Here is an 18,327-nt window from a genome sequence, read left to right as displayed (position 1 = left end):
GATTTAAAGACAATCTGTCAAAGTGCAATGAAATACAATATTACGCTGGGTAAACATTCCGAGGTCAAATTCTTCCGCGACAAGGGTACCTTTAAAGAGGAGATGACGAAAATAAAGTTTATTATTAATTTGCTGGACAGAGAGGTGAACATTATTATGCAGAAGATAAAGATAACGATTTATGTTGCCAGATTGTGAATCAATAAAAATATTTAATTAAACACGGGTTTGCGATTTGAATTGAAATGGGGATGACGGGAACTCTTAATCTAAATAAAAATAAAATAAATAAAACAGGTTTCGATAGTTAATAACCACTTTTTATGCGTGAAACACGGGTGATTTTTCTTCTTCCTGATCAGTTTAGAAATCTGTGTACGCTGTAAGGTTTTTACTTCCTAATTAAACTTTTAAAATACGCGTTTCGAATGGAAGCAGCATATGCTGTTTTCTTCCTGCTATGTAGAACAGATCAGATCTGCTATGTTTCTCCAATCAGAGGGGTGTCAGATGGTGTCAGCCAATCACCATTCTGAAGCCTACCGTAATCTCTGGTATAGGGACACCCCAGAATTCTGTCGAATTTTAATTTTAGGAAATTATGAAACGCTCAGTTAAAAGCAAGGGAGATTGTCCGTTATAGTGGACATAAAAACAAGAGTTTGCTGCAACGTTATTGGAAACCCAATTTTAACACAAATCACCGGCATTATATCCTAGAAGACACAGACTGGCGCCAGACCGGGAGAATGCCCGGAGCATAAAAGAAAATGCAGACAAACTAGGGATTGGACAGTTTCCAAGTTCTTGTACAATCGATCGAAATGTTCAAATAAATGTGCAAAAGAAATATAAAAATAATTTATTCCTTTATCATATTGGCTAGCTAATGTCCTCTCTTTGCTAGTTACCTGTAGCTGTGTTTCTGCGTTGCGTAGCAACGAGTGACTATATTCTCAGGCGGAGGAACGTAAACAGCTTTATTTTTGTGTTAAATAATTTTTTTAAATTAAAATTCATTCTATACAGCAATCGCATATTTGGGAACCGTTTCATAAAACTTTGATGCTTAAAATGTTTAGGGAGAAATGGAAGACTGGCGTGTATTTTTTCTTTAAACTACCAAGACCAGCCATATACAGTACAGTTTACATACAGTAATATGTTTATGTTCCTAAATTAATATTGTTTATGACCTTCAGATGCGTTATGCTCCTCTTCTTTTTATGCTCAGCTACTAAAATTTCCCTTTAGTGGTAAAATTCCATATTAATATTCAATACTAAGCGGATTAAAACGTGCACATTAAAGAGATTAAATGATTAAATCTTTTCACTACCGACCAATGCACCACAAGTGCCCCTGTCGGTCATTTTGGCCAGCCAATCACTTACCGCGGTAGACTGCGGTGGCTTGTGGGTAGTTGCGTGCAGTACGGGTTTTTACCGTGCATTTTGAATGGCTGCATCTGTACTTTTGTCCAACTGAGCAATCTTGCTTTTATAAAATATACCTACATTTTAATCAGTTTAACATGCTGTAATACACAGATTACAATTATTAATTGTCTAAACAACTTAAATTCTGTTATTGGAAAAAGATTGTCCCTCAGCATTGACGGGGATTAAGGTTTCACTGCTCCACCTGGCAGTTTTTCAAAGTAGTGCAGCCCTATTTAAAAAAACCTGTGGTACCCCGGTGCCCATGCAATGCAAATAACTGCAGTATTCCCTGTGCATTTTGAATGGCTGAATCTGTAGATCTCAAAACAATGCTTTACTATTTCCTTTTAGGCTGTAAATACCAATGTTTTTCTGCTAAACAATGCATTGTTTTCTTTCCTTATTTTAGAAGTTGCTGCTTATTTCAAAAGTGGAACATCTGTGATGTATACTTTTAAGGACCGTTATGAACTAAACAAAAACTCAAGTGCTCAGTCATCATCAATTTACTCAGATTTAACACTCAGGGGTGAAAGCATCACTTTCAGCTTCCGCACGACACAGACTCCAGCCTTGATATTTTATGTGAACTCTTACTATAAAGAATATCTGGCAGTGCTTCTAAACAGAAATGGTGAGTTTATTATATTTTAGTTTACAATATTTACCAAATGCATTACAATAAAGTATGCCAGTACAGTACCAAAAGAAAGCATGGCATAAGCCAAGACCAGCTATTTTTCTGTTGTTCTGTGGCAGCCTAAATCTAAGTCCAGATAAAATTCAAAGCTTCACTACGAGTGTAAAAATTATTATTTGATTGATTAACCCACAGTCATGGCTGCGCAGTGGTTAGGATTGTTTCCTTGTAGCACTGGTGCTAACTCCGTGGGGTTTGTATGTTCCTATGTTTGTGTGGGCTTTCTCCAGGCGCTTGGGTCCAAAATCATACTGGTAGGTTAATTGAAATCTGGGGAAAATGGTCCTAGATGTGAGTGTGTTTGTGCATGCCTGTGTTTGTGCGTGTGTGTCTGCTCTGCAATGTACTGGTGTCCCATCCAGATACCCTGCCTTGCACGCATTGCTGGGATAGACACCATTTCTCTCATGACCCTGAATTGGAAGAGGGAGTTAGAAAATGGATGGATGATTAGCCAACTTTGCATATTACACAAATGGTACAGTGATTTCTTGTTAATACCTGGGCATATCTTAATGTAGTGCTAAAACAAAAGCAGAGCAGACAGATCTCTTTTTAAAAAAACAGCAATTGAAATTAAAACTATTTGTGCACTAAGTAAAGTATCTTTAATAATGGTATGAAACATTATTCACAAGTGCTTTAATGTAACAAAAATATTAATATAATTAAGACTTAAACACAAGCATTGCCAATATTCTTGGTCGCTGCATGTCACTTTTTTCATTCTGACAGAAACAACAGATACCACAGGATACATGAAAGTCTCTTTCTTCCAAATTTAAATTTCTAAAAATCAGAAATGAATCACTGCATTATACATTCTTGTAAGTTAAATTTTTTGAGTTAATAGGTATGTTTTTAAACACAATTATGTTGCACTTAGTACTATTTTTATTTAGTTTTATAAAAACATGGGGTGGTTCCTGAGGGATTAGAAATTTAGTTTAACTTGTGACATAGTTTACCCAGTTATTTAAACCTGTATTTCATAATGATTTGTGTCTTTTCTTTATAAAGTTCTCTATTCGGTTTACTATTCAGTACATAAGAACATAAGAATGTTTATGAAAATATTAGCCAATTTAACATCTTCTGTTTTCATTCCAAAACCATAGCCATAGCTAATTCCATAGCCAATGCTTCTTCTTCAACAATATGACTGGGTAGCTTGCTGCATTTTCCCACTTACCTTTGGGTAGAAAGTGCCTCCTGTTTTCAGTTTTAAAAGTATTTGAAATGTATTTCCCTACACTTTTGACTTGTGTCCTGCAATTTGTGTTTCAGTGTTGATTCACATGAATTCTGTTGAGGTGACTTAGTGTATGCCTTTTAATATTTTTTATACATGAAGACCAAAGACCAAAAAGGTTCAAGACCAGAAATATTCAGTTATTATTTTGCATGTCATTGTACGGAATGCCTTTGATCTTGGGAATGTATTAAGTCACAATTGTCTGGACTTCCAGAGCAGCAATATCCTTTGTGTATTTTGTTTGCACCAAATTATACACAATATTCTCGATGAGGTCTTAGTAAAGTATTGTGCAATATTAACATAGTATCCTTGATTTACATTGTGCACTTTGAAGTTTTTAGTCCAACATTCTGTTTGACTTTATATTGCTTCCCCATAAATAAATATAATAACTATCTCATACATATTTACATAAATATCAAATTCCTTCTTGTAAGCCACTTAAAACTTGAAACTTCCCATTTTATATTTATAGTTTATGTTTTTGTTACCACCTTGTATAAATTACTAGTTCTACTATTTGTTTTAATAATCTTGCATGTAATAAAATATTTACTTGTATGTAATATTGACTTGATATATTACAATAGTTTTATTTAAAACATTTATCTTGTTCATTTCTTGTCACTCTTTGTAAAGATGGTTACTGCATTAACAATTTACCAGTCAGCTGGAATTATCTCTGTTTTGAGAGAATGCTGGAAGATTATTCTTAATGTCCTAAAAATAACATCTCTTTTTTCCCTTAAATACATTGGTAAAACACCAACAGGCTCTAGAGATTTCTGTAGCTTATGTTCTAGTGTCTCTACCTGTATGTGTCATTCCTATGCTATTATTATGTAATCTAGAACTTTGTGCATGCTTGCTCTCTGTTCATTCCCTGATGCATACCTGAGGGAAATATTAGCCTCTAAAACATTTCCATTATTATTTTGAGACGTTATACTCCATCATTTAGTTTTCATCTGGTACTGGAAATTCCCATTTAACCTCCACTAAAATATTAATTTTTAATGTAATGACAAGGAAATATCATACATTTTAATTTGTACTTGTATCATCATTATACTTCATTAATTTAATTTTAACTTTCCATAAAGTGTTTCTTCTCGTATTTCCTTTTATATGATATTTTTATACATTTGGGCCACTGCCTTTCGGACTTCGATTTGCTTAATGGAGTGAATCCATGTATGTCATTGCAAATCTGACCGATATGGATTCTACAATCATTGATTCATATAGACTAAGTTCTTGAGTAAGATCACCTTTTTTAAAATCTTTTTTGGTCTTTGGAATACAGTGAACTACCTAAAGTTGTTTGTGACAAAACATTCTATTAGCCCCTGTATTTTAAATGATTCCAATCACATCATAATTGCCTACTAATGCAGAAATCTGGTAGTTGGCGAACTGACATTAAATGAAAATGACTGAAAATTAAAGATGAAAATTTTGAACTTCATATTATATGCATTTCTAAACATCAATCTCAGAAGATTTTTATAAAGATTTTCAGAACTCATTGTTCTTTGTTCACAATCTTTGTCCACATTAAGGCTGTAGATTTATCTTAAAGTTATGAACAACTTGTAAATGCTTGGGACTTTAAGGAATGTTGTTTGACACCTAAAGCACACCGATATTTAAATTGTTTAGGCAGTACTGATATTGAATGGTACAAACCACTTTAACATTGTAAGAAACAGAAGCATATTTTTAGTAGAAACAGTGAAGAATAAAGAAGAATAAAGGCCAACGTGCCTGTCAGAAGCTCATCATTTGTATCAACTCATGGCTTTCCAATTAGGAACCTTGTCCAACAGCTTCAGAAAACCCTTATGACAGATCAAAGAGCTTTGCATCATTTGTGACAGCTGCCAAGTTTCTCTTCATATGAAATGTGAACAGTTTTAATTGACTCCCAGCCCTAAGCTTGTTTCAAAAGAGGGAAAAAAAACTACATGTAGTCAAATGAGACTGGCAGTTTAATGAATATACAGAAGACACACTTTTATAAGATGTTCTGCCTCCACAATCTAGTCAAACAGAATTAGTTTTTTTGATTAACACAAAAAATAATCAAGTAAAAACTATTGATATCTGTAAAATATAACCCCCGCCCCATATTTACTCTTGAAGCCACACTCATTTTTACAAGATATTCGTTTTTCCTTTTTTTCTCCATAGATTGAATGAAACATTTTTTCAGTAAATGTAATTTTTTTATTGTGTCTGTTGTGAAAGGATGTAAACAATTAACATTTACCGTACCTTTGAATGACAAGATTAAAGTTGATCAGTTTCCATTAAAAAAGATATGATGCTAATCATGGGTTTTCACATATTCTGTGCCTATGCTTATTTCAAGAAAGGAACAAGTAATAGGTTTATTCCATACTGAAAAAAGAAGACAAAACACAACGTTTCAGCCATGGAGCCTTCTTTAGGTGCAATTCAGGTGTAAAGGGAGTCCTTTCCAATAATTCAGGTCTACCCACCTGAATTATTTCAAGAATAATTGACACACAATAGTTTTAGATAGAATCATCACATCAACATATAGTGCATACTGCATATTCAGCAGTGTATTAAAATATTTTACAATGAATGAAAGGGACAGTAAGTTAAACTTTAACGAGTTACTCATTTGACTTGATGGGAGAGGCCAAAGTCCAAAAACATCAGTGTAAGACAGAAACGGCTATTAATAGCAATTATCATTGTAGTAAACGTAGCAAACAGAACTACATAATCAGTCACCTATTCACATGGGTTCACCTCTTTTAAAGGTGGTGGCACAAGCTTCGCCATATGGCACAATAATAATGTTACAGTTTCCATAACAACTAAAAAAATAAATGGAACTAAAGGTTTGCATCTTAGATTTAATACTATCTCATATAGGAAGTAAACTTTTTGACATTTTTAACTGTTTAACATTCCTACCTGTTTGAAGGGGGAGGGGTGATTTACAGTACATAATTATGTAGTTTAAGGGAGTCCTGCATTTACACTGTTGTACTGACCTTTTGAAGCAATGCAGTAGTCAAATGTTTACTTTGCTGTCATGTCTTCAAAGCTGTAGCTGCATATATATTTTTGCAGTAGAAGGGCACATGTCCTTCCTTCAATATACAGTATGCTTCCTCTGAGTTTAATAACTTCCTAGACATTACAATGTGTGGAGTATAGGGAAATGCTCAAATACCTGAACCATTCACACAGCTGGAACACCTGCATTTGAATAATTTTATTTAAGTTTTAATATTATGTAATAATAGGGTGGCATGATGGTGCAGTGACTAACATTCCTACCTAGCAGCAATGAAGCTCAAGGTTTAATTCCTGGGGTGCAGTCTGTGTGGAGCTTGTATATTAGAATAATAATAATTAATAATTCCTTACACTTATATAGCACTTTTCTGGACACTCCACTCAAAGCACTTTACAAGTAATGGGAACTATCCTCCTCCACCCACCATTATGCAGCACACACCTGATTGATGCTATGGCAGCCATAGTGCACCAGTACACTCACCACACACTAGCTATCAGTGAGGAGGCGAACAAGTTAATTAAACCAATTCATAGATATTGATTATTAGGAGGTAACTGGTAAAGGCCAATTGGAAATATGTCCAGGACACTGGGGTAACACCTCTCCCTTTTTCGAGAAACATCCTGGGATTTTTAATGACCATAGAGAGTCAAGACCAGGACAGTGCCTTTTTTACAGTATAGCGTCCTCATCACTACACTGGGGCATTAGGATCCACACAGACCACAGGATGAGCACCCCCTATTGGCCCCTCCCAGGCATCCTTAGCTTTCCCAGGAGGTTTCCTATCCAGGTACTTATCAGGCTCACACCTGCTTAGCTTCAGTGGGTTGCCAGTTGTGAGTTGCAGGGTGATATGGCTGCTGGCTGAACATGTTCTCCAAGTGTTCACATGGATTTCCTCCAGGTGTTCCAGTTTTCTTCCAAGGTCCAAAGACCCTGGCCCTGGTGGGAGTGTGTGCGTGTTTGGGTCAGTGTCTTTCCTAGGATTAATTAGTGTATCTTGCCTTGCGCCTTTTGCCTGCCAGGATAGACTCATGCTCCCCTGTGGCCCTGTGTTGGATAACACAGTTAGAAAATGGATGTATATGTAATACTTTTACTGTAAGTATACTGGAAACAGAATTATCTACTACTACTATCTACTATCTACTAGAAACTTTTATGTTAAAATGATGTCAAAAAAGGTATTGAAGAAGAACATTATTTTCTGTGTATACTGTGAATTCATTCATTTTTAACTGTACCAGAGAATTTTGGGTGACCAACATTAACTTGACTTTACTAAAAGCAGATCTCTATTTACCATAATGTTTTATATAATATTTTAAAATATAAATTCCTGACCCTCCAAAAACTATTAAGTAAACATTTAAATGTACCACCTAAGAGTAAATGTGTTGAAAATATTAATCTATTCCATTATGTAATTACAAATAATAAAAAAGAAAATAATTCCACATAATAATATAATACAATTTCCATGGTATCATGACCAAAACATGTGTTCCCATCTTCACACAAAGACTGTACAGTGCATACAACTGTGATCCAGATTCATGATGAGTATCTGGGCCTCTAGGTTTCATTCAGCCTCTGACTTTAAATATCTTAAAATAAATATTTCAATAAGAAGTCAAATCACCTGTTTTTAATAAGTCTCAATATACACTGCAGATTGTGACACATACAATCAGAGTCAACATTTCTAGCTTCAAAGCAGAGAGGATGTTTGTTGAGATGGGGGTCCCTTGATCAGAAACCATTATATAGTTTACCTTGGCATACCTATGTTGTGGGTTAATGATTGTTAATGAGCAGTACATACAGTAAACAGTATATAAGATCACTTTAAGAGCACAGTGGAGAACGATGAAGGAGAAGCAGGGTAGAAGAGAGGCAAGAAAGGAGTCAGGAGGAACTGGAACTTGAAGCTTGAGCCAGCCTAGAGATCCTACTTCATGATCATCCAAACAAAACTTGACTCAAGCTAAGTATTTAAGTCTTGCTAAAAAGAAAGGTTGCTATTCTGTGTTTTTTGGAAATTTGGGTTTCCTCAGTAAAATATACCTCGGTTAGAAACGTCTTTTCTGCTTAGGGTGCATTTCTAAAACAGGGAGATAGGCTCCCATTTATTTGGTGGCATCCGGGGTGCAGAGAGAGAGATTTAACTACAGGTTGCATTGTATTCATTTAGAAAGGCAACTTATCTTTTATTTGGCCACTGTAGGCATTAAGAGTTTCATATTTAGTAGAAGTCTGGGGTTTTCCTGGGTGATAATGTTAGGCCTCTGAAACAGCTTGTTTGTGAATACTGTTGTAGGCATCCTCTCACTAGGCACCAATAAATGTAGGGGTTTTGTGCATTTACTGGGACAATTATTAATTGTAGCAGTAAGTCACAAAATAATTATTTGATGGATATTAGAAAACCAACCTTGGGGGATAACTCAAGCAACGCACACATGGATACTAATACACGAGAATACATTTATTAATACATAAAATGTGCATATAAACATAACAGATCTTATAGTAAAGGTTAGCAGAATACAAAAGGATATATATTCAATCACGAAGAGTTACAAACCAAGAGGGACATACATTCAGTATATCATTCATTTAGACCGTTTTGTAAATGAACTTGGATTACAACTTCTACACTAGATACTCAAAAGCAAGTACATCACTCATAGGAATTAAATTGATATCAACTGAGGTTGAGGTAACAATTGAATTCTCGAGCTGTAATGCAGAAGGTTGAATACTCATCCGAACTGTGGGGATTCAGATCTCCCACGGATGCAAAGAAACAGTGGCAGGCTTGTTGCTGTGTCCAATTGGCACTCTCTGGCCTGGTGCCAAGCAGTGGCCGGTGCGGCTGGTGGTGTGGGAGAAGGAGGGAGAGATTCCTGCTGCGATACGCTGCTGATGCTCTCTGAAGACTGGCTAGTTAGTGTTGGCTTTACTAGCAGAGTTTGTGCACAGGAGAAAAGTGACTGCGGGTCCAAGCAGGTCACACTCTTTAGACAGGAAGAAGACCGGTTGGTTCCTGATGTAGTGCGAGTTCTGAATATTGACATTCAGCTGTCCACAGTTCTGAACGTAGTTCACTTGTTGATCAGGTGAGCATTCACGGTGGGTTCACTAGGCTTGCTGCTGGCTAACCTCAGGTGAATCCTTTGGTTACGCGCTGGCAACCTCCGTTCTCGACTCTTAGATCAAAGGAAAGTCCTGGCATTTGAACACACTGGCCGTTACGTGGTTGTCCGAGCTGAGTCTGAGGATGTACAGGAGGAGCTGAGTCTGAGAATGTCCAGGAGGCGCACTTTCTGGGCTCTGTGCTGCCTGTTTTACCTGGAGGAACTACGGTCGTTCATTGGTTTAAAGTTTTGTGGGCATCTGAGACCCACGTGGGGTTTACCTGCCCTACCAGTTCTTGATTGGCTGATGATGAGTAACAATGCACTCTGACTTTAGAGTTGTAAACAACTTTGAATGAGACTCTCCCTCGGAATCTCCCAGACAGTGAGGCACCAGAGATGACCATTCATTAGGGTGGCTGATGTGTCTCAGCTTTGGGAGTTGTTCTTTATCAGGACACTCTTTCAACTAGAAAACACCTTAATTGTGAACCAAATGGAATGGCCTCTCTGTATCCAGCACCAGTGAGATGAGGGAGAGAGAGACTGGCAAGGGAGCAGCAAACTTAATTCCTGTATTTTTAATAAGCCTTGCCGCTACACTGTACATAGTGTAACTTGTGTGTTGTGTATCTTGTTGTGTGCAGTGTAGTTTGTGTCTCGTCATTGTAATAAATATTTGTTTAACCAAGTGTGCCTGGATTATTGCTCTTTTCACCAAAGCTGAACCAGAGAACAAATAATTCATGTGTCTCCACTTATACCCACATCTTGGGGATATTCTGGTGAAATCACTTACAAGTTATGAATAATTATTTCACTTATTGACTTAACTGCTCTGTCAATTCCTGGTTTTTACCATTTTCACTATCCCTCATTTGTAACATTATCATGTATAAATCTTTTAATCTTAACAGACATTTTTGTTTTCCTTCTTTCAAAAGGCCATTTAAATATAAAATACAAACTGGAAAATAACAAAGATGCAGAAATATTCAGAATAAACTTGCGAAACCTGGCAAATGGACAGCTTCATACAGTAAGAATCAAAAGAGAAGCAAAGGCACTCTCAGTACAGGTAATGAAACACTATATATTTTATCAATAGGTTGTTGCTTTTAGAACTGTAGATATTTTATTTAAATGTCTTATTATTAGAAAGTAAAATTGTCAAACATTTTTAAATACCAAGTTAATCAATCACAGTGGAAAGTCTGTGGCACTAATTGGGCTATTACTGTTCATTGCATTTCAAGGTCTGTGAGGGTTGTTCACTAGAATCTGACACTTCAAAGTTGGGATTTCCATAAAATAGCCTCAGTGATTAAGCACACTTTCATAATCAACTGACATTAGATGTGAATACTTTATTAAAATTTGTCTTGTGTCTTTAAGTTTAATTGAAAGACAGTGACTTACTGTAACACTAAAGCAATGAAGTGTTAGAGGTACTTTGAAAAACGGGTTTAATTAAAATCTTTTCATTGGAAGAATACATCTTGAATAATTTGAATCATGTATGTGTCAAATTCTCTCTCAAGAGAAAAATACTGTATGGTGCATTTGATCTCTTATCTGCTGTTTGTAGGTTGACCAATATCCAAGAGAAGAATTCAGCCTTTCAGCCGATTCTGAGTTTAATGCCATAAGGTCTATAGTTTTAGGGAAAGTTTATGGTAAGTAAGTCTATAAAATATATATGTATATATTATTATGGGTTTTGCATCTTGAACCTCCTACAGTGATATAATTATTTACACTTTACAGTCATATATAAATAATATTTAGTTGGAAACATTATTTGATGAGATTCTGTGCATTATTGCAAATACTATGCACTACCAATGCTACTTAAGAAAGTACATCTTCACTTATAACTTGTAATTCTCAAATTGGTTTTAATCTTGTTACTAACAATCTACAACTATTTTAAGGCCTGAAATAATCCTGTAATATTTTGGCCTGTTTACAAAGAGAAATAATTTATAAAACCAGAAAACTACAAATAATGTTAATGTCTTCAGCTTGTTCAATGGGAGTGAATTTAATGTAACTAAAGGGAGATGAGAATGACACCTACAGTTCTATGTTTGGATCTTAAATGGGTTATGTGGTTATTTTTGTGTAGCAGGAATAACGTTAAATGTTAATGGTTTACTCACTAGAAAGCTGTTAAATGTTTGTATTAAATGTTTAATAATTGTTTAAACCTTTTTTTAAAACAAAACAGCATGTGTTAATGTTAACATAATATTATGGTCATGCAAAATGAAATTAAGCTGAATGTATTTCATCTGAAGCTTATATGAAGTAATTTCCAGCATGTATCTGGTAGTATAGAGTTTTAATCATCATTCAATGTGACTCCTTTCAAAAAGGCCTAGGTTGATTAGCATTTATTTTCAGAATAACTTATCAAACAGCCCACTAAATACACAAATAACAAAATCAGCAAAGTAAAAGTAAAGAGAATCTGCACTTTGTTACTGATGGGAGAAATTCAGAAAACTGGTTAATATGAAATTAAGTAGATACATAATACTGTACATGCAGTTCCCTGTTGTTCTTGGATTATCTACCATAGAAGTAACAGATGCATTACCCATTTCAATGTTGTTAGTTTTTTAATTTGTAAACTACAATGATTTAACTGTTTTTTTCCACACATTTTGTTCATTTTGAGTTGATTTTGAGTTCAATTTTCATCTGTGCCATAGGTTGTATTAAATTATGTTTTTATGTTTAGATTTCAACATGTTTAAAAATAATGGCACTGGTGCTGCCAGTGATAAAGTAATGGGGAACTCAGCTTTGATTTGTGTGTACTGTATGTGGGAGATACAGAATTGTCTGAAAAAGTATTGATAGCAAGGTGGCAGGGAGTGTTGTTCAGTATAGGATGTCATTAAGGAAATGAATGTGCAACAGCCTCATATAGAATATTGTTTTCTGTATACTACACTAGTCTTCAAACTGATAGTAGTGCTAGGTAGGCAATTAAAAATATGTCTTTCCTAACTTGTGCATTTATATGAATGGTCACACAACATTAAACCATAGTCTAAAAACTAAAGGCTTTATGAATACTTCTTCTGTTCCAACCACCAAAAAATATACATTGAGTATTATTTGAAATGTGTAGTGGTTCAAAGAATTACTTAACAACCTTTAAAAATAATATTAGAGTCAAAATACAAAATCAATAACTATAAAATGTCAATAACACTAAAATGGTTATGGACAGTTTTATTTTAGGGTGATATGTGCAAAATCAATGACTGTTATTAACATAACATTCTTACCAATGTATTAATTTGCTGATGGCTTCAGTCCTCAGGCTCATGTGTCTTTCCCTATAAGACTACTTCCTCCTGTCTCTGTCTACTGTGTATGTGCTCCCAAGGAGCACACAGCCACTCCACTGCAATTTGCAGCTGCTAATTCAAGTTCAAGTTTATTGTCATTATACTCATATACAGGTATATGTTATAATAACAATGGTATAACAAAATGGTATTCAGCTAGCTCTCTAACGGTAAGTAGTACAAAAAAACAACAATACAATTGTATAAGAAAAGAAAGACAGAGACAACAGGCAATGTGCAAAACAACAACAGGTAACAGGTAATGTGCAAAACAACATCAGATGTGCAAAATCATACATCAACAGAATGAAATACTGTCTCTGAGTCTAGTAGTCTGGGCCCAAATGCTCCGGTACCGTTTTCCAGATGGTAGAGGGTCAAACAGTCTGTAGCTGGGGTGTATGGGATCTTTGATGATGCTTAGAGCTTTCCTCAAGCACTGTCTGTCATAAATGTCCTGGATGGATGGGAGAGGGCAGTTTTCATCATCCGCTCTAGGGCTTTGCGGTCAGCAATACTGCAGTTGCCTTACCACACTGTGATGCAACCTGTCAGTGTGCTTTCTGTAGTGCATCTGTAAATGTTAGTGAGGATCTGGGGAGATATCTTAGCTCTTCAACCGTCTTAAGAAGTACAGGCACTGTTGCGCTTTCTTAATCAGATAGGTGGCATTAAGAGACCATGTGAGGTCCTCGGTGATATGGACGCCAAAGAATTTGAAGTTACTGACCCTTTCCACTTCAGTCCCGTTGAAGTGGATAGGGGCATGTCCATTTTGCAGTTTTCTGAAATCAACGATCAGCTCCTTGGTGTCCCATTCAGCCTTCCCAATAATGGAAGGGGAATAAATTTCCATAAATGGTATGGTACTTCAGGGATGTACCAGCCCTTAAGGGCTGCATAACACCGCTAATAATTGCAGAAAAATCAGAGTAATAATGGGTGCACCAAAAAGCCACAATTACTTCAAGTAGAAGGGAGGATGCCAATTGGATAATGAGGGCTAAAATCTCAGTGTCCAGAGTTACCAAATATTTTGGTGTGCACCGGTTGACAATATCACATCAGAAGTCAAGACTGACAGAAGGAAGCCAGGGCCCACCATGGTCAACCACCCTTGTGCAAGTCAGTTAAAATAGTTGCATTTTTAGAATTGATATTATCCTATGCATATAGTAAGAAAAGTTGCAAACAATGTGCATGTGATGTTCTGGTCACCCTATTCTAAATGGAGTAAATCTACTAAGTAATAAATCAATACTATCAATGTTTATAGAGACTTGCTAAGAAAACTAAACTATGTACCAAATTTAAAATTTGAACAGTTTTAAACAGCAGAAGGTAGTGTTAAGGGACATTTATCAACAATAAATGAAAGGAAATAGGTCTTAGTTGTAATAGTATTATACTTAAAAGGTTTGGAGTTAACTAGCCAAAGTGTTATAGCAGGCAAGCATGCAGTTGTAGTTTCTTAGGTGTGTATCTTAGGTAATCTGTCGATATGAATATTCAATTAAATAAAACACACTGAAAAACAGCATTAAAAAATGTTTAGAATGAAAGTTGGTGACAGTGCTAAATTGTGATGTCAGGTGTTCATTGATAAAGATAAATTTCAGATTTTATTTTCTAACTGCCACTATCTGAGGTGTTAAGGATTATCACATTTTTTTAAGGTAAGGGAGAAAAGGCCTTTCAGCATCCTCCAGTGTGGTGTGTATCCATAGTCTTTACACCTCCCCACCTGATATGTAACATGATTTCTTATTGGATAGATTAGTTTTTCTAATCAAGAGAGATGGTGGCTTTCTAGTTCCACCAGGCTCCAGTCTGCCTTTTTTTATAGTGCATGTGCAAAAGTGAATGAGCAAGAGGACAAGAGACACCACACAGTTCTGTGTTCATTTAAGGAATTATAATTCAACCTGAGATTTATGAATATGCATGTGATTAGGGCACAAAGGACACAAAAGCACTTTTTTGAATGTATGCTAATAGTAAAATGCTCAATTATTTTATTTTTCTTGAGATTCTAAAGAGACGTGCTTTATTGCCATTGAAGACATTGAGGACCGACATTTGTGCATTGACCGTTGAAATAATCTTTAATTTAAATATGTTTAGTATTAGGCATACTTATCTTTAAAATTGTGTATCCAATTTCATTTGGATTTATTATTCATTGTGCTGTTTTTGGGACAGATTAAACTCGAATGTGTTCTACTTTGAAATATAGTGAAAATGTGTATTTATATAAAGTTTCTAGGTGGATAAACACAATATGAGAGTACCAGAGGATACACAATTATACTGTTCAATTGAATTTTAATAATTTGAAAATGGTCCTAAATGTAATTTATTTTTCTCTCTTTATTGCAGTAGATTACAAGCTGGAAGAGAGAGGGGGACAGAAGACAGGGAATCAACTTAGAGTGGGTGCTGAGGGTTACAAAGAAAGAAGAGGTCATAGAAATCATAGGACATAGCACACCAAGTCAGTAGGGCGCTGTGAAGTCCTGTTAAGCCTCTTCTACACTGTGAAGCATTGTGATATTCTGTTCTTTCCAGTAAACTGGAAGCAGAGAGTAGTAAAGTAGACAGGGGACAGGTTTGACTTCTCTGTAGTACAGGCAGAATAGCAGAGAGGTAGAATAGCATTGAGAAAGAGAGGTTTAGATAGAGAAATGAATCCAACGTTTTCAGCTTCCTCCCAGCATAGTAAATCTATAATACCTTCAATTCAATCTGATTTTGTCTAATATTTCTTTAGGTATACATGCCACAAAAATTATCCCTCTAATTTTCTTTTGAAGTGAAACGCATTATAGAAGCTGTATAACTGTGTTGAAAATACAGTAAATTGTTTTTCAATGCCACTAGAAAAATATGGATTCTTTAGAGAACAAGGCACTTAAACAAAGGAATAAATTCTGGATATTATAAGCCTACAGCTCATACAGGTTAAGGTTCTGCTTCAATGGACTAACTCACCTCTTTTCTTCTTTTAATTAATTTCCCTCTACTTCAGAAATCACCATACAGCATACACCATTCACCATACAGCAGGTGATAGGCTACATTTCTCAAAAACTGTTTATGATCTGTTGTTAAAATAATTTACATGACTTTTCAGGTGCAGAATTTCTAACACTTATTATAGAAGTCCTGATGATTTTTTTTCAAACAGTTTGCAAAGACTTTTATGCAAGCAGTAATCCATGAGAAGAAGATTTTGAAAGAATACACTTCTGGTTGCCATCTTGCATGACTCATGACCTGAGATGTCAAAACTTTGACTTGTTTAAAGACAGCCTACTTGTGTTATATGAAGATCCTACTCTGTCTGGTTCTGGAACACATGTATTTTCAAAAGCAAGAAGAAAAAAGAAAATCCTTTCAATTACAATAAGCTTCCAATCACTTCCTTTCTCTATGACTTTCTGTCATATAACATTGTTGAGTACAAATACAATATTCAACTTGTTAAATTTGTTTAATACTGTATAATCAATCACTCTCGATTATTCAGGTAGTGTAATCAGAAATTTTACCCTACATTTGTAATATATTAAGCTCAATCACTAAACATAATCTGAGTCACAATTAAGTTGAAGTGGCTTTACTACACAATATTACCATAGTACTTTATGCAGTTACAGTATGTACATTTCCTTTAATACTGCGAAGGTTTACAAGATCGCGCTATATGACACATGGTCAGTGTATAAGCGGATAATGGAGAACTTTAGTATATTAAACTGGATAATGCAGATTAATGGATAAATACTGTGTTGCAAATTCTTGAATTTGATTAATATCTGCAAAGTTACTGAAAACTATGTGTAATATCTGTAAACTTTAAGCAGATGCAGAAAATACACTATCTAAATTGAAAGCTATGGGAGTAACACAAATCATAAACAAAGACAAGTAACAATGAAATTTAAGTATTATCATATTAAAACATTGTATTTGAAATATTGCTAGTGTGTTGGTGAAAAATAAGTTTGAATTATGAAATACCTATTTAAGGGTTAACCAAAAAACAACAAAAGTAATCCACCCCACATCTACAAATCATGGAAGTATTTTACAAATGCCATTTAAACAAAGGCATACAGATGCAACCATTCAAAGTGCACGGTACAAACCCGTGATTGGCTGGCCAAAATGACCGACAGGGGCACTCGTGGTGCGTTGGTCGGTCGTGGAAAGATTTAATCATTTAATCTCTTTACTGTGCATGTTTCAATCCGCTTAGTATTGAATATTTATATGGGATTTTACAATTTTTAGCAAAAAATTTAGAAATTTTAGCAGCTGAGCATAAAAAGAATAGGAGCATAACACATCTGAAGGTCATAAACGATATTAATTTAGGAACACAAACATATTATGTAAACTGTATATTGCTGGTCTTGGTATTTTAAAGAAAAAATACACACCAGTATTCCATTTCTCCCTAAACATTTTAAGCATCAAAGTCTTACATGTGGTTATTTCGGAAATGTTTTTACATGCTCCTTGCTCCTTCTGACCATGTTACTGTACATTTATACAGTATACAGTACTTTGTGAGAAAAGTGATAGTTTTAAGCTTTTCTGTGAATACACTCAATATCGGAGTAAACAGAAGCATACTTTTAGAATTTGATTAATAGGGAATATAATATGGAATCATGTATCTAAATTGGTAATTGCATACTGTAGTTTTTGTTAACACAAGTTTATCAGTGAAAAGACCACGGGCATTTTTCCTCCCCCTACATTCTCAGAGTATAATAGAATTTATTATTAGCACAATTTATTACAGTGCTAAATTTAATATTATTGATTACTAATAGTTTATGCTAACACCTAACTTTCTTAACACGAGAAATACTGCTCAATACGGCTTCATGCGAAAAACCCGTATATCACCATAGGAAGCATAACAGCGTAGCCTCCAATTACCCAGACCACAAAACAAAGGAATAAAGCTTTGTTTGATTTCTGAAACCCTTTCTTTATGTCCTGTTTTCATTCCGGTAAGGGTCAACTATATACACAATACTGCTGACAGCAGGAAAATTCCTATTCTTTACTCAGCAGCGTCTTAAAACCAGCACCCATGGTATTCAAACCGATTTTTTTTACACAGAAGACTGACACAGCTTCGCGTTGTGAATCTGTTTTTCTAAGAAAACATGTGAGTGGGGGAGGTGGACTTGCCCTTATTCTACTTTGAAAATACCTGTGAAACCGGTTTGTTTACAAACAATGTAGACAGAGAGAGAGAGAGATGCGATAACAACCGCGCAGCGCCAGGCGAATGCACATTAATGTAGGGCTTTCGGGCTCACGTGGATTTGCGCC

General features: G+C 35.3%; 1 protein-coding gene across 1 annotated transcript in view; it reads left to right on the top strand.

Moving 5' to 3' along the window:
• The window catches only part of cntnap3 (contactin associated protein family member 3), a 438,191-nt gene that overhangs the window by 386,953 nt on the left and 32,911 nt on the right, over positions 1-18,327 (top strand). Inside the window, exons 19-21 of the mRNA XM_088910414.1 lie at positions 1,852-2,076; positions 10,552-10,685; positions 11,196-11,283. Of these exons, the coding sequence (XP_088766540.1) occupies positions 1,852-2,076; positions 10,552-10,685; positions 11,196-11,283 (447 nt within the window). The remainder of the gene's footprint in view (positions 1-1,851; positions 2,077-10,551; positions 10,686-11,195; positions 11,284-18,327) is intronic.

This window comes from Atractosteus spatula, chromosome 3, assembly GCF_055471065.1.
Source record: "Atractosteus spatula isolate fAtrSpa1 chromosome 3, fAtrSpa1.hap1, whole genome shotgun sequence".
NCBI lineage: Eukaryota > Metazoa > Chordata > Actinopteri > Semionotiformes > Lepisosteidae > Atractosteus > Atractosteus spatula.
This window is presented reverse-complemented; position numbering and strand designations above follow the sequence as displayed.